Below are 19,711 nucleotides of genomic sequence, written 5' to 3'. Positions count from 1 at the left end.
CAGTGCCCTTGCCAAGGCCTGGAGAGACATGCCTCTGCCCAGACTGCCAATGCCTCACAGCAGAGCCAGAGCCAGAAACCAGGGTGCAGGGTGGTCACTCAGCTCCCCAGATCAGACAGGGATTTCTGAATAGCTTCACAGGGGGCCAAGGGCTGTCAGGAACAGCGCCCAGGTGGCAGAGTGTGGGTTTGGAACTGGGCTCCATGTATCCCCAATCTAGGCACCTGGGGGCCTTGGCCCTCTGCCCCTCATTGTGCTTAGCCCCTGTAGAAGTTTTTCAGGCTGTGGCTGCAGGCCCACCCTTGGGGAGTGAGGGACCAGAGAACTCAGGACGGCTGTCTTGGCCGGGCCTTGCTGTGGGTGGGGAGAGCTACATTAAGCTCTGGCATTTCTTGAGGGTGGGGTAGAGGTGCTTCCAGAGGCAGGAATGGGATTGGGGTCGCCCGAGGGGATGACTTGGGCTTTCCTGGGTGCTCGGGCCTCCCGGGGCTGTGGCAAGGGTGCTGGGGTAAGACAGGAGGGTGAACCTATTGGATATGGAAAATCCCTGGCAATCATGCTGGTGTGGAATTTTCCCCGTTCTAGAGTTGCCCAGCAATGGCGGGGGCCTCAGGGCTCTGATGCAGCCCAAGCTCTGCTGAGTGCCCAGCAGATTTCAAGGTGCCCACAGGTGGAGCTGCATTCCCAAACCAGGGCGGCATTTGTGCCAGTCTTTGGTCCTCCCCTGGGGTGAGGAAGGGAGCTGGGGTCTGAAGAGAGGCGGGCCTCGGTGGGGCACCTGCATTCTGCAGTTGTAAGGACACTCCGGAGAGATGGGATCAGCCGAGACCACCTAGTGCCATGACTGGTTGGAGATGGGTCGCTTGCCTGAGCTTCCCTCAAGGGACTCTGGCACCCCCCTTCATCCCCCTCACCCACATTTGGGCCTCGAAATGTACGTCTCCAGCTTGTATTGCCCCGGGAGCAGGAGGCCGTACTGGATATTCAGGGCCCCAGAGCCCCCGGTGACAGTTCAGCAGCTCTCCTAGCCACCTCCCTTTGCCCAGGGCTGGGCTGCCCTCACCACCACCACCACGCCACCCCGTTTCCCAGGCACCCTCGAATCCCCTTCCGGGGCTGGCAGCTCAGCCGAGCCTCAGGGTCCAGCGGTGGGACAATGGCCCCGTTGGCGCTTCCGAGACAAACGCGCCTTGTTGAGCCGGCGGCGGGGGCGCGGCGCTGCGCTCCGGGACGCTGAATGCGGCTTCTGTGCGCCCCGGGCGGGCGCGGAGGGGCCGGGAGGAGGCCGGGGCCAGGGCGCCTATTGGCCGCAGCACCGGGGGACGGGCCGGGCCGGCGGCCGCACCTGGCCGGAGGGAGTGCGGCGGCGGCGGCGGGAGCATGGTCCAGGCCCGGTGGAGCCGGGGGCCCGGGCGGGCTCGCCCCGCCGCCTAGTGAGCGCCCGGGCGGCGGGCCCGGGACCGAAACAGCCACGCCAAGCCCGAGGACAACGGGGCCAAGGTATGTCCTGGGGACCGGCACCCACTGCCTGCCCGTGCCCTGCCTGGCGCCGCGGCCCGCACTGCCCAAACCTCCGACCTAGGACCGCACGAGTCAGACTCAGCCCAGCGGTTTGGGGGTGCCCCGCAGTTGCTCCAGGGCCTGAGGGCCCCAGGCGGCTGACGGAGGGCGGGGAGGGTGGGCCGCTGGGGGCAGGGAGGGGGCGTTGGTGTGTGCCTTGCCCTTGGTTTCTTCCTCACAGCCCCCTCTCCAGGGTTTTCCCAGTCCTCGGACATGGAGTGGGTGGGGCTGGAGCTGGGCTAGACCTGGAAGTCCATTAATGATTAATCTTGGACACAGAAGCCTGAGCCCTGAGGGAGGAAGGGCAGGGATCTCCTAGAAGGGGAGTGGGTGGCATCGGACCAGGGGCTGGGGGCCCAGGGGAGGGATGGATTCCCTCTGCTTGGAGAAGGCCCTGTCCTATACCACACAGGGGGCAGGGCCACCAAGGAGAGAGATCTGGGAAGGGCCCTTAGGAAATCTAGCCAGTTGAGTTTCCAGGATGGGTGCCCAGGAGGGGGTCCAGCTTGGTGTGCATCCTCAGTATCACAGCACAGAGCAAGACTGTGGCCTATTCCCAATGGTGCCCCTCTTTCCACCTGCCTCTAGAGCAGGAGAGGTGATGATCACACATCTGGCTGCAGTAACCCACACCAGTGAGCGGGAGGGAGGAAGGGAGGGAGAGAGAGCCACAGGCCTGACACCTGATCACCTGGGTTGCCAAGGTGACAGGTGCCATGAAAATCCTCAGGAAGACAGTCCAGTTGGGAGAATCCAACCTCTTCCTTTGCCAAAGGGGTGACCTGAGGCCCAGAGAGGGTAAGGCCATGGGCAGGCCTGGGCCAGAGCAGCCTCTATAGTGCTGCTCTGTAAGTTGTCCTGTAAAGGAGGGCATTCCCATTATTCTTAGGGGGAAACCGAGGACCAGGTCGATTCAGTGACTTGCCCAAGGTCACACATAATTCAAAGGTGGCTGAGTTGACTACAGATGCAGATCCCAGCCCTGCATCTCAGGATGGGAGCTCTGCTCAAGACCTCTCTGCTGCTCTGGGGTCCTAAGCTCTTGGATCTGCTTGTGCTGCCCCAAACCCCTAGCTCAAGACCCCTCCCCCACTTGCCTTCCTAGCTCCCAGCTCTGCCTGACACTCGGGGTGGGCAGGCTGCTACCCTGGGAGCAGAGACAACAGAGCCCTGTTCCCAGCTGCTACCTCGGGCTGCTTCATTCAGAGCTTCTCACTTGGGCAGAGCCCTGCCTGAAGGAAGCTCCCTGTGGACAAAGAAGCCTGCCTGCTTCCTGCATGTCCCCTTGTCCAGAGGGCATGGGTCTGTTGAGAGCATGGGTTTGATGCCATCTTGTCACCCAGGAAGAAAGGAGTGTGTCCTTGGCAGTCCCCACTTTGGGCTCCAAGGGACTCAGGGTGTCACCCTGGTGAGAGGCAATGATTAACCTAGGAGAATGAGGCACAGATGGTGGAATTCCAGGCATGGCAGCCGGCTTGTGAAGGGCTTCTTGCTTCATTTTGACTGGGTGAGGAATATGGTGAAGAACAACGCCCTTTATGAGCCCTATTCTACTCTAGACAGAAAGGGCAGGAGTGAGCAGAGGTGCCCATGGAGATCAGTGGGCTGGGGGCTGGAGGAATTACCAGGTGAGGGGTGATGGTTGGGAAGAACTGGGGTCCCAGAGGAAACCTTTCCCACCTGCCAGTTCCAGGTGGCATGGGCATTCCTAGACCTGATCCAGCAGTGCCCTGACTTGCCATGGGACCTTAGGCAAGTCCTTGCCTATCTGTGCCTCAGTTTCCCTCGATGTGAAATCTGGGTGTTAGGGAACTTGGGTCTGGAGCATGGGAAATGTGAGGGTTTGGATCAGGAGGGTTGCCTTCCAGGAGTCTGCACTGGTGGATCCTGTTTCTCCTGCCAAGTGGGTCTAGAAGGGTCATGATAACAATATGAGGTATGAGCAAAGGGCTCTGCATGCCTCTGATCCTCACAGCAAGCCCATGAGAAGGGCAAAATATTCCCATTTTTCAGAAGCTGAGGCTCAGAGAAGGGAAGTCACTTGCCCAAGATCACTCAACCGGGGACTTGTAGAGTCAGAATTCATAGCCAGAAAATCTCAGCCTCTCCTAGAGGGGAGAGGCAGGTGGGCAGATCCAGGGCATTGTGCATAGTAAGGGCTCAGCACCTTTAAAAACCTTTATATTGTTATATATTTTCATGCAAACAAGTGCATGATGTTCCTTTAAAAAACATTTCAGTCATGTTAGAAGGTACAGCGAATGATATTACCAATTCCCACTTACTACCTCTGGTGTTCTCAGTAATTTGAAGCTAATAAAGAAATGACTGACTTCTTGGTTAACCTGGGTTTTTGCCCCTCTCAAGCTACTTTGGGAAACTGAGCCCTGGTGGTGATTTTGCCCAGACAAGGCGGTGTAGCGGGAAGAGATTGCTTGTAGCTCTGACTTTGCTAGTTAGACCCTCTCTGCTAGTTTCTGAGCTTCAGTGTTCCCATCTGTCTGTGAGCTAGCAGATGACACTGGGAAGTCGGTTGAGGCCCGAGGTATGGCTGCTATTTGAAAGGGTAGAGTTGGGTAAGCCTGCAAGATCAAAAAGTGCCTTCTGGATCACCAAAGAACACTGCCCTCTTCTCAGTCGGCTGCCAGACCTGGGACCCAGCTGGCAGCCATTCCCCAGCCAGAGGAGGCAGTAGGAGCAAGGTGTCGGGGCCGATAGTTTAGGGGTGGTCCTGTGAGCCAGCAAGTTGGGGTTCAGCTGAAGGGCCTCCCTGGGTGATCCTCCCTATCTCTACTCCAGCACCTCACTCCAGAGGGGGCAGAGTGAGGAGGCTTCTGGGACCTGCGGGTCTCTGTCCCAACCCTCCTGGGTGGAGGGCCAACCTTTCCCATCCTTTCCTTTAACCGTGTGGCCCACATTTCCCAGCTTCTCCGCTCCAGGCCCCTGATGCCTCTTCCCCACTGAAGACGCTGAGGCTCAGATAGGGCTATGGTCACCCAGCAGGGTGGGATATGGTTCAGACTAGCCACGTCTCTCCTCCAGCAAGACTGCAGTTTTTCAAAAACGGAAATATCTTTATTTTTCATTTTAATTTTTTCCCTAAGTAATACAGACTCTTTGTAAAACAAAATCATATGTATGTGTATGTATACACATTTTTCCACTTCATTATGTATTGTGGACATCATTTAAATGAGTATATAATAAACCATGGAGTGAATGTCATATGATATTTTTAACCATCTCCTATTGTTGGACATTTAAGTTGTTTCTCTTTCCCCTTTTGCACCCATCTCCTGTTAGATTGTCTTCTATGAACAAATTGCCACAGATGGGATTTCTGGGTCTGAGGATGGGCACCTGTAGAACTGTAACAGTTGCTGTCAGTTGTGCAGTCTGAGCACTGTAGGCAGCAGAGTCTTTTTGCTCCAGCTTTAAGGTCTCCTCCAGGGGTGCCTGGGTGACTCAGTCAGTTGAGTGTCTGCCTTCGACTCAGGTCATGATCCCGGGGTCCTGGGACTAAGCCCTGCATCAGTCTATGGTAGTCTGTTTCTCCCTTCCCACCACTTGTGCTCTCTCTCACTCTCTGTCTTTCAAATTAATACATAAAGTATTTTTTAAAAGTCTTCTCAAGGGGCAGCCCAGGTGGCTCAGTGGTTTAGCGCTGCCTTCAGCCCAGGGTGTGATCCTGGAGACCTGGGATCAAGTCCTGCTTCGGGCTTTCTGCATAGAGCCTGTTTCTCCCTCTGCCTGTGTCTCTGCCTCTCTCTCTGTGTCTCTCATGAATAAATAAATAAAATCTTTAAGAAAAAAAAAGTCTCCTCCAGTGTCCCCATGAGATTCCCTTCCAGCTATAAGAAACAGCCCTAGGACACTCTCACCCCTTCACTCTCTGCCAGAATCCTGTTCCTATGTGTGCACACTGAGTAAACAGCATGGATGCCCGTCAGTTGGGGGAGTGGTGTTCCAGAGAATGTTCTACAGCCAATGGCTTTATTTATTTTATTTTATTTTATTTTATTTTATTTTATTTTATTTTATTTTTTAAAATATTTTTTATTTACTTATTCACGAAAGGCACACACACACACACACACAGAGGCAGAGATACAGGCAGAGGGAGAAGCAGGCTCCATGCAGGAGCCCAACGTGGGACTCACACTCGATCCCAGGTCTCAAGGACCACGCCCCGGGCTGAAGGCGGTGCCAAACCGCTGAGCCATCAGGGCTGCCCAGCCAATGGCTTTAGAGGCCTTTTATCTTTATCTCCTTGGGGGATCCTCACCCTCCCTGCTCTCTTCTCCTTCCTTCCCCTTTCTCTCCTGATTCCATCTGCTCCTCTGACCTCACTTTCTACTTCTGTGCCCATGGCTCCCAATCTCTTTCTCCTAAGATCTCCCTCTTGTGCTCCAGGTAAGGAATCATATTGCTCTTTGCATATTCTACAAGCGTCCCACGCATCCCCCAGACTCAACTTGTCCTAAATTGAAACTGACATTGGCTACCCACCCCCAACTAAACATATCTTTCTCTTAGCCTCCCCCACTCAGAGACTAGCTCCATTCCCAGCCAGCCAGTCATCCCAACAGGGGTTCTTCCCACCCCCCCACACCCTCACCTCACTCACCAAATGTCTATGTCTATGAACTGGGATGGTTCCAGTTCATACCCAGCCTTCTTGGTCCAGGTCATTTCATACCTGGACAGCTATAACAACCACTGTCAAGGGCTGCTGGCTTCTCCCAGTCCTTCCCACCCCTATAGTTCAATTTTCCATCCAGCAGCCTGATGGGAATCCCATCTCCTCACTTCTCTGCTGAAGAACTTCCAGGGTTCCCCATTGCCCACAGGATCCAGAGCAGATCCCTTAGCATGCTTCCCAGGACCCTGCCATCTCCTGCCTGCCCCTGCCCCCTTTCTGGCTGTGCCTCTAGTCTCCTCTGCACACTCAACCTCTGACATACACACATACTGGAAACTCCAGCCAAGCTGAACATTTGTTAGTTTCTCAATTGCCCTGGGTCTTTGCACATGCTTTTTTCTCTGCCTGGATCATTCCAGGGTAACAAGTGCATTAGTTAACGCTAGTTGCTGTAACAGAGAAGACCCAATTCCAAAAGGCTTAACACAATGGCAGTTTAGTTGTCATTTTCATGAAATTTAACTGGGTGTTTGGTGAGTGGTGATGCGAATACCAGCCTCCTTCCATCTCAGGGCACTGCCCATCTCCAGATAGTTAGAAATGGCCCTATTCATCCAGCATACTTGAAAGGAGACCACAGAAAAGGTCTGCACACCTAACACCAATAGCTATTATTATTATTCTGCTCACATTCCACTGGTCAGAGTCCAGTCACATGAGGACACTGAACCACAGGGGAGGATGGGAAATGCAGTTTAGCCATGTACTCAGGGAGAAAAGAGAACTGCTTTTGGAAATCAGAAAACACACAGCACCTTTGGTACCAGGGACCCCTAAGCCCAGGAAGCCTCTCTGAGCACACTCTTCCTGACCCCCAGGCTGGATCAGGTGTTAATGTTCCAGCAAGTCCCACCAACGTGCCATCACCGCACCTGCAGCGGCTTGGTCCTCCCACCTCCAGGACTGTGAGCCCAGAACTCTGGCTCAGGAATCATGAACCCTAGTCCTGGGCACAGTGCAGGTGCTCCCTAAATAACTGTGGAACAGATCAATTTAAAACTCATTGTGGTCACAAAAAGATGGCCACAATCTATTGATGTGGGAGGGGTGGGGAGCAAGTTAAAAACAAAATGTGTTACCCCAAAGAGACCCCTTCTATCCCCTGTATGGGTATAGACAGAAAAAAAACGTGGGGAGGCTTGTGCTAAAGTTTTAAGGGTGATGAGCTCTGGGGATAGAGCTCTTTTCGTTTTTTTTTTTTTTTTTTTTTTTTACACTTTTCTGTAATTGTCTGAATTTTTTTTACAGTTATCATGTACTGCTTTTATAATTAATTTTTTTTTCTGGGGTGGAAGAACAGCCAGAGATGACATCACTATTGATATCCTGAGAAGAGAACCCTCTGGCAGGGCTAGGAGCATAGGTTCTGCTATCAATGCTTCCTACTCTAGAAAATTTTGCTTCACGTGGATCTTGTTTACCTGCCTTCCCACCCCACGCACGACCTTGCCTTTTGTTCAAGAGTCTGAATTCTATTCTCTCCTGCCCAAGATCCTTAACCTCTTGTGACACTGCGCTTGTCACATTGCATCCTTGAGCCTTTGCTTCCTCTATAAAGTAGGGTGGTCACTGCGCCTCCAGTGGCAAGGATTATGAGCCTATGTGATGCTTGACACATAATGAGCATGCGACCAGACCCTGTTTGGTCAAAAGTCCACACTCATAAACCACCTCTCTGCAGTTTGATACTCGCTCTGCCCTGACCCACCCCCATACATTTATCTGTTTTCAAACTTGCTCAGTCCAGAACAGATAAAACAACTCTATTCAGTGTCCCAGGTCAATCCAGTACCCAGAGAGATATAGACTCTTGGTGTTCCCTGTGGCTATTTAAACTCTGGTATTTCATGGGGCATTGAGGGCTGCTCCCAGGCTGGGTAGGGCCATGGAGGAAAGAGCAAAGTGTCGAGCAGTGTCAGATGCCTGCTGCTTCCTGGGAGGAGCTGGCAGCTGCTCAACCTATGAAAGTGCTCGGTGTGGGATAAATACAGGACTGTCACAATAATGATTTCTATTAATCAATGGTGACACTTTAGTTCCCTAGAGCCCCTGTGCCTGAGGGAAGGAGGTGAGGGTGCTTTTCTGGGCATCCTTTGTTCATGGCAAAGCCGAACCCAGACCCAAAGATAGACTTGAACCCAGCTAAGAGGGAGGGTGCAAGAGATTTCAGTGCTTGAAGTGAGCCTCAGAGCTCTTGGGGTTTAGGACAGGGCCCCTAGAACTACCTCTTCTTGCCAAGACCTTGGGAAGAATTGGCACCTGCAGTGGGCCCGCATCCTTCAAAGCTGGTCCCCGGTGTCCTGTGCACCGATCCGTCACACAGGATGCAGGTAGGATAGGCATGATCTGTGCTGCCTCTGATGAAGGGCTTGGAGCTGAGGAAGGTGAAGTCTCACCAGACTGATTCTCCCAGAACGGGTCAGGTTCTCTGTTCCAGGAGGACTTGGTGAGTTGCTTGCTCTCAGGGCTCCGCAGGTTTAAGACAAACCTTGGTCTCTGGTTATGTGTCAGTGTCATTAAGCCCTGGGATTTGGCAAGTCTGCATTTGGATTTCTGCCTGGCTCTGACTGTCCCCTGCTAACTGTGTGACCTTGGACAAGTGGGTTCACCTCTCTGAGCCTTGGTTTCTTCACCTGGAGAGTGGGCTAATCATGGTGCTTAATGCCTGGGGAGCCATGGGACGTAGATGAGGGGCAGTTCAAGGAGTCATGAGCCTCCCTGCTCCCCTCACCTCCCCATCATTCCCATGGCCTTTGAGCCTCTCCTGAACTCTGCAGGGCTCTGCAGTTGCTTGTGTCCTTGGTGCAAGGACACCCGGAACCTTGCTGAGTCCTTGGATGAAGGAGCTGCCTGGCTGCTGAGGTCTAGAGATACTCAGGGACCACCCAGAGGGTGCCCCTGGCGGAGGGCCAGGGCAGCACCTGCAGGGTACAGACACATGCCACCTGCTATCCCCAGGGAGGGAACTCATGAATATTCACACTCGCTGGAGCGTGAGGGAGCCAGCCAGAATACTGCTGGGTGTCATTGGAGCGTTCTTGTTTCCCAGTGACCGCAGAGGCAGCCTGAGAATCGGACGGGGCTCAGACAGGGAGAGGAAGGGGGCTGCCAGCCACGGCCCAAGGTGAGTGTGTCTTTCTCCGCCCCTGCCCAGGGGCCCCTGGGGGAGCAGGACACCTGAGACCCAGGCCTGCCTGGTAGTGATGCTGCAGGACGGAAGGTTTACCATCCTGGGCTCGGTTTCCCTACATGCATGCTGTGGGGATGAGTCCTATTTCTCCTTCGTTCTCTAGAGGGTGCTGGTCCAACCGAATGGGAGGATTGCTGGGCCTGGCCTGGAGCCAGCTGTCAGCACAGATGGAGCATGATGTAGCTATGATATCCAAGAAGGATAAGAATAGATGGGGTGGGCTAGGGAGGGTGGACCATCGGCCCTGAGTGCCTGGAACTGTCACCACCATAGGCAGAGGAGGAAAGACCCCGGTTCTAGTTCTGCCTGCTGCTGGTATGCTGTGTGACCTTGAGGGTGGCCCTGCCCTCTCTGAGCCTTAGCCTCCCTGCTGCGCTGTCTTCCAGACTGGAGGCTGTGAGGGTCAGGCCACACTGAAACTGTCCCTGGTACCCCATGGCCTTGGACCTGGTGCTGTCAGCTGACTGCAAGCCTCCATCATGGGCCAGTGGACACACACCTTGAAGGGCCCATGACCCTAGGAGGGCAGTCATGATGATAATAATAATGTTGGCAGCCCATGTCCCGGGAGTGTCCGCTCTGTACGAGCTGTGTACTGGAAACTTTCCTTGTGAGACACAGAAAATCTGTACAGCACCCTGTGATGGAGGGAGGGGGAGTTGGCATCAACGTTTTGGAGGAGAAACTGAGACCCAGAGAATGACACAGCCTTGCCTAGGGCACACAGAAAGGAAGCAGCAGAACTGGGTTTCAAATCCAGGTCCCTGGCTCCAAGGTGCTGGCTCGAGATGGCTCTCAGATGTGTGACTCACACACGAGGCTCTCACAGTTGTGTTAGCCCCGGTCACATTCTGCCCTGAGGGTCATGGGGGTTATTTATCAACCATTTATCTGGTGCCAGGCTCCGAAAGCTCAGGGATGAGTTACCTTCAGGCTTGCCTGCAGCTGGGCATGGAGGGAATCTCTCCTCCCACAAGCCTGGGCCTGGGAAACTGGGCCCTGCTCAATAATGATGATAATAATAATTAATATGTATTGATCTCTGCCTGTGTACATCCGTTCTCTCATTCAAATCTCAGTCTCATGACTATTCCTTTCAGCTAGGCTCCCGGCTGCCAGCCAGCCCATCTCTGGACCTCGGTCTACCCAGGGACTCTGCCTGTGATCACCAAGGGCCCTGTTTGCCCCGATCTTTTTTTTTTTTTTTTTTTAATTTTTTTATTTATTTATGATAGTTACAGAGAGAGAGAGAGGCAGAGACACAGGCAGAGGGAGAAGCAGGCTCCATGCACCGGGAGCCCGATGTGGGATTCGATCCCGGGTCTCCAGGATCGTGCCCTGGGCCAAAGGCAGGCGCCAAACCGCTGCGCCACCCAGGGATCCCTGTTTGCCCCGATCTTGATGTTGTGTGTTCATTGTACACATAAGCAGGCTAAGACTGAGAGGCTGAGCAGCATGTTCAAGTTCACAGAGGCCAGGCAGGAAGGGAACCACCAGCCCCAAATGCCTCGGGACACCTAGGTCCCCTGTGTTTCTCTGCTCTTCATCCTGGCTGCCCTGGCCCACAGAGGCTAGACCCTGCTGTACTACTGGGACAGAGTCCCATTAGCCACTTGTTGACTCCTGTGATGGATCTTTTGATGGCACACACACTTCCCACGGGCTTAGGACAGGGCCTGGGACATGTCAGGGAGGGGCTGCCATGGACAAAGCTGGAAGCTGCCTATTGGAGGCCAACAGATTTCGGCTTGAATCCCAGCTCTACCTCCTGCCTTGCTGAATGACGCTGGGCAAGTCACATCCCCTCGTGGAAACTCATTTTTCCCGTCTGCAAATTAGGGGTGACAGTGGGGTCAGCCTGCCAGGATACCTGAGCAGAAACAGTGAGATGCTCTAGAGAAACCCCTGCCCAGGGCCTGGCTTATAGCAGGGGCTCAAAAGTGAAACCTGAGGGCAGCCCGGGTGGCTCAGCGGTTTAGCGCCACCTTTGGCTCAGGGCGTGATCCTGGAGTCCCAGGATCGAGTCCCGCATTGGGCTCCCTACATGGAGCCTGCTTCTCCTCTGCCTGTGTCTCTGCCTCTCTCTTTCTCTTTCTCTCTCTCTCTCTTTGTCTCTCTCTCTCTGTGTGTGTCTCTCATGAATAAATAAAATCTAAAATATATATATATATATATAGTGAAACCTGAGGGCAGGCATGGTTTCAGGAAGCCCAAGTGGCAGAGGGAAAAAAATGAATGAGCAAAACCCTGATGGAGGGATGGGGGCGCTGTCCCAGGCCCAGCTAGGTGGAGCCTGAGTGGTGGTTCTGGGAAGCTGGTCTGCCCCCTGCTGCTGGGTCTCTACCCTAGAACCTCTGCCATCAGCTTCCCAGATTTCCGGAAAGTGCCCTGGTGAGTGAGGCTACTGGAGCAGGAGGGGGCCCTGGGGATTTGAGGAGGGCCTGGATTTTACCCCTTCCCTGTTTTAAAGTCAGAGAATCTGAGGTCTCAGGCCCCACTCAGGGTTTGGGTCCAAGTTTGAGCCTCTGGCCTGGCCCAGGGCTCTGCCCTGTTCTCCACTGGGCCCCCAGGGGGCAGGAGCCCAGTTGGGGCACTGGATGTGTGGAGCTGGTTTGTGCTGGGGAAGGGGCAGTAGCCACTCCTAGTTCAGGGGAGCCCACCCTGAGGGTGACAAAGACTGAGGCCAGGATCAGATCCTAGATGCTGAGGAGAGAAACAGCTAACGCTCTTTTGAGAGATAATTATGTGCTCATTGCTTTGCCTACTCTATCTCTGAAAGAGCCAGTGAGGGGGCGGATTTCAGCTTCCCTATTTTACAGATGAGAAACTGGGGCCTCCAGACCCTGAGGTCAGCACTTCCCCCTCCATGACCAGACTGGCTAGCCACCTTACCCTACCTTGCATTCTTTATGACTTATCATGTAAATATATTAAATAGGGCAGCCCGGGTGGCTCAGCGGTTTAGTGCTGCCTTCAGCCCAGGGCGTGATCCTGGAGACCCGGGATCCAGTCCCATGTCGGGCTCCCTGCATGGAGCCTGCTTCTCCCTCTGCCTGTGTCTCTGCCTCTCTCTCTGTGTCTCTCATGAATAAACAAATAAAATCTTTAAAATATATATATATTAAATATTTTATTGCCTTTTTTAATTAAAAAATACATACTCCCTTTTTATTTTTTTAAAGATTTTATTAATTTATTCATGAGAGACACAGAGAGAGAGAGAGGCAGAGACATAGGAGAAGCAGGCTCCATGCAGGGAGCCTGACGTGGGACTCGATCCCAGGACTCCAGGATCACGCCCTGGGCCAAAGGCAGGTGCTAAACTGCTGAGCCACCCAGAGATCCCCACGTACTCCTTTTTAAAAAGCAGTTGTTACAGAACATAATGTAGAAAAATATTCCCTTATATACCCCTTTCCTAGCTATACAGAGGATACTACTGCTAAAATTAGAATACTGTCTTCCAGTTGTTTCTGGGCCTACATGTATACATATATGGATCTGGGGAAGTTCCTTAGTATTCTGGAACTTTCTTCTTCTCCTTCTCCTTCTCCTTCTCCTTCTCCTTCTCCTTCTCCTTCTCCTTCTTCTTCTTCTTCTTCTTCTTCTTCAGATTTATTCATGAGAGACACACAGAGAGAGGCAGAGACATAGGCTAAGGGAGAAGCAGGCTCCCTGTAGGGAGCCCGATGTGGAACTTGATCCTAGGACCCCAGGATTACAACCTGAGCCAAAGGCAGACGCTCAATCACTGAGCCACCCAGGTGCCCCTGGAACTTTCTTTTTTCATATTAATAGATCATGATGTGTTTTTGAACCAATCCCCTTAGCTCTGTCTTGTTAATGGGTACAGAGGACTCCATCTGGGAATAGGCCTTGGTTTGTGTAACAGCCTCTCTGATGGAAACTGAGATCCTTTCTAATTTTTTAAATTTCTGACCAAGCTGCCATGAACACCATTACATGAGTGACTGTACCCAAGTGTTTCTGTAGAATAGTTGGAATTTGGAGCACTTCGGCCTTCCCCCTTTGATAGAAGGAACTGCCCTCTGGAAACATCCTCTCCCTTTCTCATTTATCTCTGACTTGCCCACTTGAGAATTAACAGGGATACATCCTTGTCATGAAGGAGGCCAAATCCCCTCATGCATAGTTTCTTCCTAGGCAGACTGCTTCTTCATGTCCTTACCTGTGATGAGAAAATTCTAGATAATGAGCAGAAGACTTGGGACTGGTGCTGGCTGGTGGAGTGGGGCCCAGAGTGGGTGTTGCTGGGTAACTTTCCCAGAGGGAAGTATGTGGGGTCCTCCTCCAGTCAGGCTATTTAGCCTCTTCCCCCAGGGATGGTGGGGACGTGCCATGTTGTGTGGTCACGGGGCAGCCTGCATGACTTCTTATAGCCTCAGAGGCCCAAGGTCCCAATGCAGCACATGTCAGAACCAGAGTGGAAAATTTTGTGCCCTGATCTTAGAGCTAAGGGGAGATAGGAAGGCACCCCGAGCCCCAGCTCTCTCCTGGGCTCCCATGCCATGCCTCCATCAGGCCCTTGCTGTTAGGGTTGCCACAGTTAGACCAAAAGACTAGGACCTAAAACTTCTCCCCAAACCCAAAACAAACTGGAAAAAAAAAAAAAAGGACACCCAGTTTAATTCTCAGATAAATATTGAATAGTTTTTGGTATGTCCTGCACAATATCAAAATTAAATTTTGGGGCTGAGTGGCTCAGCCCACCTGGGTGGCTCATTGGTTAAGCGTCTGACTCTTGGTTTTGGCTCAGGTCATGATCTTGTGGTTGTGGGATCGAGCCCCACCTCGGGCTCCGTGCTCAGCATGGAGTTTGCTTCACATTCTCTCTTCCTCTCTCCACCCCTCCCCATGCTCATGGACTCTCTCTCTCTCTCTCTCTCTCTCAAATGAATAAATAAAATTAAAAATAAATAGATAAAGACACCTGGGTGGCATAGTCGGCTGAGTGACTAACTCTTGGTTTCAGCTCTGGTCATGATCTCAGGATCTTGAGATCGAGTTCTGCACTGGGCTCCCAAGCTCACCGAGGAGTCTGCTCAAGTTTCTCTCTTCCTCTCCTTCCACCCTTCCCCAGGCTTGCTTGCTTTTGCTCCCACTCTCTCTAAAATAAATAAATAAATCTTAAAAAATAAAATTACACAAATTTTATTGTTTATCTATAATTCAGATTTACCTGGGAAATCAGAGAGGGAAGGTTTGTGGGCAGAGGTCTGGCTGTGTGACCTGAACCCTCTTCTTCCTCATTGTAAGCCTCAGTTTCTCCATCCACCTTCCCTACAGACTCAGGGATACAGAGACTAGTGAAAACAGATGAGAAGCCTCAGCCCTTCACTGGGCAGCTTGGAAGGGGGGCACAGAGAACAGGTGGTGCTGGTTGGGTTTGAGATTTTGAAAGGTGAGAGATTCAGGCCCTGGGAGGCCACTAACCCCTCCTTGGAAATGGCCCTGATCCCAGGACTGGAGGGACAGGGCACAGGGAGAGGATCTTCTGTCTTAGAAAATGATTTCAGGGGCATCTGGGTGGCTCATTGGTTAAGCGTCTGCCTTCAGCTCAGGTCATGATCCCGGGGTCCTGGGATCAAGTCTTATATCCGGCTGCCTGCTCAGTGGAAAGTCTGCTACTCCCTCTCCCTGTGCCCCTCCCTCTTGCTCTTTCTCTCTCTCTCAAATAAATAAATAAAATCCTTTAAAAAAACTATTTCATTATGAAGCCCCAAAACAGATAAAGTTAGTGACACCCAAGTACCCACTCTACCCCTTAGCTTAAAAATTAAAACTGAACCAAGCAGTAGAACCTTCTTTCTGCCCCACTCTGCAGTCTCTCTCTGCATTGGCTTTGCCCATCGTCTCTGTCTGCAACCCTGTCGCTATATCTCTTCATGTGTTTGTCTCTGTCCCTATGTGGACCTTGCTGGAGGGCCACAGAGCCGGCAAAGGCCAGTCCCAATGTTGAAGGCTGTCCTCCACCCCGCCAGGCCTGGGGCAGCAGCAGAGGCTCCCTAGGGCTAGCCTCCTAATGCTTTCCCTGCTCTGTGATCCCCACAGGTGTCTGAGATGCCGCTGCCGCAGAAGAAGCGCTGGGTGTCCATGGCCAAGGGGCTGGTCCTGGGAGCTCTCTTCACCAGCTTCCTGCTGGTACTGTACTCCTATGCTGTACCCCCTCTGCACGCTGGCCTGGCCTCCACGTGAGTGGCCCTCCTGGGGGGCCAAGGGGTGGGGATTGGGGTGAGGGGGCACCCTGTGCACTACCCTGTATCATGCTGTGCTGCAGTAATTGTGCTGAGGGCAGAGGTCACTGTGTAACCCTGGGCCTCAGTGTCCTCCTCTATGAAGTGGGCATAATAACAGAGCCTGCCTCATGGAGCATGAGGATCAAAGCTGCCTGTGTACATGGCTGGGATTATCCTCATCTAAGGCTCCAATGGGGCTGGGAGGTGGGGGTGACTTGTCCAAGAGAACTCAGCTGGCACAGGGCCCAGATTCAGACCGGGATCTGCCTGCCTCCAAGCCTGGCTCCTAACCATGAGGCTCTCCCACCTTCTCATGGGGCTGCTCAGCCCAGGCCTGACCTGGTTTGTGCTCTTAGGTGATGGTATTAAATTGAACTAGAGGAAACTACTGATCATTGACTATATTTGGTCAAACACTGAGCTGCAGAATTTCATGCGGTCCCAGCTAATGCTAATGTACGATGTGGTGGCCATGAATGAGACAAGAACCAGGGAGCTTGTCTCACTTTGACCTCCTCCCAACACCACAGATTGGGTGTGTTATTGTCCCTATTTCATAGATGAGGAAAGTGAGGCCAAAGAGACCAAACCACCCACCTGAGCATCGGGGCCTCCTGTCCTGGCTCCCCTGCTAGCACCATGGCCAATGACCCCCATCTTTGGACACCAGGGTGCTGGTTGGGGTATCCAAGTCCTGAGGGCCCCAGCAGCCCCTGAGACTCTCCCCACGTTCCCTCCACAGCAGGACCCCAGAGGGCACAGCGCCCTGCTCCCCAGCCCCGGGTGAGCCAGAGGCGCTGACCCCGGCCAACGGCTCTGCGGGAGGGTGCCAGCCCCGGCGCAACATCGTGTTCATGAAGACTCACAAGACGGCCAGCAGCACGCTGCTCAACATCCTGTTCCGCTTTGGCCAGAAGCACGGGCTCAAGTTCGCCTTCCCCAACGGCCGCAACGACTTCGACTACCCGGCCTTCTTCGCCCGCAGCCTGGTGCAGGACTACCGGCCCGGGGCCTGCTTCAACATCATCTGCAACCACATGCGCTTCCACTACGACGAGGTCCGGGGCCTGGTGCCGCCCAACGCCACCTTCATCACCGTGCTCCGCGACCCCGCCCGCCTCTTCGAGTCCTCCTTCCACTACTTCGGCTCGGTGGTGCCCTTCACGTGGAAGCTCTCGGGCCGCGACAAGCTGGCCGAGTTCCTGCAGGACCCAGACCGCTACTATGACCCCAACGGCTACAACGCCCACTACCTCCGCAACCTGCTCTTCTTTGACCTGGGCTACGACAGCGGCCTGGACCCCGGCAACCCGCAGGTGCAGGAGCACATCCTGGAGGTGGAGCGCCGCTTCCACCTGGTGCTCCTGCAGGAGTACTTCGACGAGTCCCTGGTGCTGCTCAAGGACCTGCTGTGCTGGGAGCTGGAGGACGTGCTCTACTTCAAGCTCAATGCCCGCCGCGCATCGGCCGTGCCGCGCCTCTCGGGGGACCTGTACCGGCGCGCCACGGCCTGGAACGTGCTGGACGCCCGCCTCTACCGTCACTTCAACGCCAGCTTCTGGCGCAAGGTGGAGGCCTTCGGGCGGGAGCGCATGGCCCGCGAGGTGGCCGCCCTGCGGCACGCCAACGAGCGCATGCGGCGCATCTGCATCGACGGGGGCCGGGCCGTGGACGCCGCCGCCATCCAGGACTCGGCCATGCAGCCCTGGCAGCCGCTGGGCGCCAAGTCCATCCTGGGCTACAACCTCAAGAAGAGCATCGGGCAGCGGCACGCGCAGCTCTGCCGTCGCATGCTCACGCCGGAGATCCAGTACCTGATGGACCTCGGCGTTAATCTGTGGGTCACTAAGCTCTGGAAGCTCATCCGGGACTTTCTGAGGTGGTGACATCCCGCCGGCCGCCAGTCCCCCTCTGCCCGCTGGATCGCAGAGGAGGGGCGGGGCAGGGGCCCTCCTGGTGCCACCCCGCTCCGGGGTGAGGTGGGGCTGCTGCCGGGGCTCGGGCGGCCGGGACTGGGCCCCTGGCACACAGAGCCTGAGGTCCGTATTTGACTAATTATAGCTTTTTAAAGAGTTAAATCCCCTTCCCTCCAAAAAAGAATGTTCTATTTCCTGCCTCCCCTTAAAGGGGAGACTTCAGAAGTAAAGGAATTTCATGTTGTGTTTTTTGTTAATCAGCCTCAGTGGTGCTGACTGGTGGGGCCCTGGGTGGGAGGTGACTGATGAGGATGGTGGGGGGAGGGCCCGCAAGAGAGCATGGCGGGTGCCTGAGTGTGTCTGTGGACAGAGCGGAGGTGTCAGGCACGGTGTGATGAGCACCCCTTACATGCTGCAGCCCTGCGTGGCTGAAGGACTCCCATGAGCTACCAAGACCTGGAAGATCGTTTGTGTGATCATCCTGAGGCTCTACCGGTCACTTACTCCAACTGAACACTGGTTATGTGTCCAGCATTAGGCTAACTGGGTTATCTCAATTCATCTTCATCAAAATTCAGTAATGTGAGAACTGCCATATTTCCTCATGCCAGAGATGAAGAAAGGAGCTCAGAGCGGGCAAGTCATTTGGCCAAGATCACACAGCAAGTGGTAGGACTGGAACGGGGGCCAGGGAGGATGGAGTGTGCAGCCAGAACAAGAGAGTCTGTGCGTGCGTGTGTGTGTGTGTGTGTGTGTGTGTGTGACAGGGAGGTGGGAAATCCTTGGTGTAGCATTGAGCAGCAGGCCCTGGGCCCAGGCTGAGGGTTCCTTGTATAATCTCATTAATCCTCACAATCACCCTTTGAGGTAGGCACAGTTACCATCCCATTTTACCGCTGTGGGAATTGACATTCTGAGAGAGATCAGAAAGGACTTGCCTGAGGTCACGTTACAGGTACCCATCAGACCCAAAACTAACCTTCTCTCTGGGACCCCAAACCCCTTGCAGCAGAGTGAGGTGCATCAGCTCTAACCATCTGTCTCCCTCGGCCTCTCCAGGGGGACAAGGGCACTTTCTGGGGCACAGGAGTCATGGGTCTCTAACTAGGAGTCAGCAGCCAGACATGAAAGGCAGAGCCAAATGATTTTATTGGAGAACTGTCTGTACCAGGCTCCAAGCCAAGTACTTGTACACCTTATCTGAATATCCACAACATCCTAGCTTTATAGACCAAAGCTCAGAGAAGTTAAGGGATTTACCTGAGGTCACACATCTAATTGGTGCCAGAACCGGATTTCAAGCTGGATTTGTCAGCTCTTAACCCTTCCCTGGGTTTGAATCAGTCTTTTTCCTGGGAGTGAGTTTCTGATCCAAGCAGGGTGGGAAGAAGTTAGGGTGACCAACTGTCTCAGTATCTTAGGACTGTCCCAGTTTTTGCGCTGGAAGTTCCCACATCCCAGATAACTCCTCAGTTCTGGGCAACCAGGATAGTTGTTCAGTCTGGGAGAGTTTTGGACCCACCAGCTCCCTGGAGCCAGTGTCTGCACCCTCCTAAAGATCTTGGCAGCAAGAAATAAGCACATCTTTGAAGCCTTTGATTCATATGGAGAGAACTAAGAGAAAGAAAGAAGAAAGAAAGAAAGAAAGAAAGAAAGAAAGAAAGAAAGAAAGAAAGGGAATAGCTAAGATATTATTGATCCCAAATTCATGAGATAATCTCCCCCCCACCCACACTTTTGATAAATCAAAGAGAGATGTCACTTAGTGCAATATGATAATATCTTGGGTTTGTGGAACCCCATAATTTTATTTCTTTGGACTCTTAATGGCCTATAAATGCCAATAATAATATATGTCATCAAATTATTTATTATTAATATTGGAACTTCTAAGCCCTTAGGGATCCAAGGAGAATAAATCTGGCAAAGAGTAGATGCCAAGAATATAAATTGCTCCATTAGCATTTACTATCTGCCTGGTTCATTTTAAGAACATTAGAATTATTAACTCATTTATTAACATAATTAATATTTTAACAATGAGTAGTTGCTTGGCACTCTGTGCTCAGCTCTGTGCCATATGGGA

The 19,711-nt window shown here is 53.2% G+C and overlaps 1 protein-coding gene across 4 annotated transcripts; it reads left to right on the top strand.

Annotated features, from left to right (window-relative positions):
* The first annotated feature begins 1,324 nt into the window (after positions 1 to 1,324).
* Positions 1,325 to 17,882, top strand: GAL3ST1 (galactose-3-O-sulfotransferase 1). Of its 4 annotated transcripts, none has more exons than XM_072803242.1 (4): positions 1,325 to 1,500; positions 9,312 to 9,386; positions 15,525 to 15,664; positions 16,455 to 17,882. In XM_072803242.1, the coding sequence occupies exons 3-4, from the start codon at positions 15,534 to 15,536 to the stop codon at positions 17,593 to 17,595; spliced, it is 1,272 nt and encodes a 423-aa protein (XP_072659343.1). In that variant the 5' UTR covers positions 1,325 to 1,500; positions 9,312 to 9,386; positions 15,525 to 15,533; the 3' UTR covers positions 17,596 to 17,882. The 4 variants fall into 4 exon arrangements, with proteins under 4 accessions (XP_072659343.1, XP_072659340.1, XP_072659341.1 ...); XM_072803239.1 differs by having other exon boundaries at positions 1,326 to 1,500; positions 16,452 to 17,882; XM_072803240.1 differs by lacking the exon at positions 9,312 to 9,386 and having other exon boundaries at positions 1,326 to 1,500; positions 16,452 to 17,882.
* The last annotated feature ends 1,829 nt before the right edge of the window (positions 17,883 to 19,711 follow it).

The sequence above is a fragment of the Canis lupus genome, chromosome 27 (genome assembly GCF_048164855.1).
Source record: "Canis lupus baileyi chromosome 27, mCanLup2.hap1, whole genome shotgun sequence".
Classification (NCBI taxonomy): Eukaryota; Metazoa; Chordata; class Mammalia; order Carnivora; family Canidae; genus Canis; species Canis lupus.
The sequence above is the reverse complement of the archived record's forward strand: the minus strand, read 5'-3'. Positions and strand labels throughout refer to the sequence as shown.

Coding starts and splice junctions, on each gene's coding strand:
- GAL3ST1 (XM_072803240.1), top strand. CDS start 15,534: ATGCCGCTGCCGCAGAAGAAGCGCTGGGTGTCCATGGCCAAGGGGCTG. Junction 15,665..16,451: donor CACGCTGGCCTGGCCTCCAC/GTGAGTGGCCCT, acceptor TTCCCTCCACAG/CAGGACCCCAGAGGGCACAG.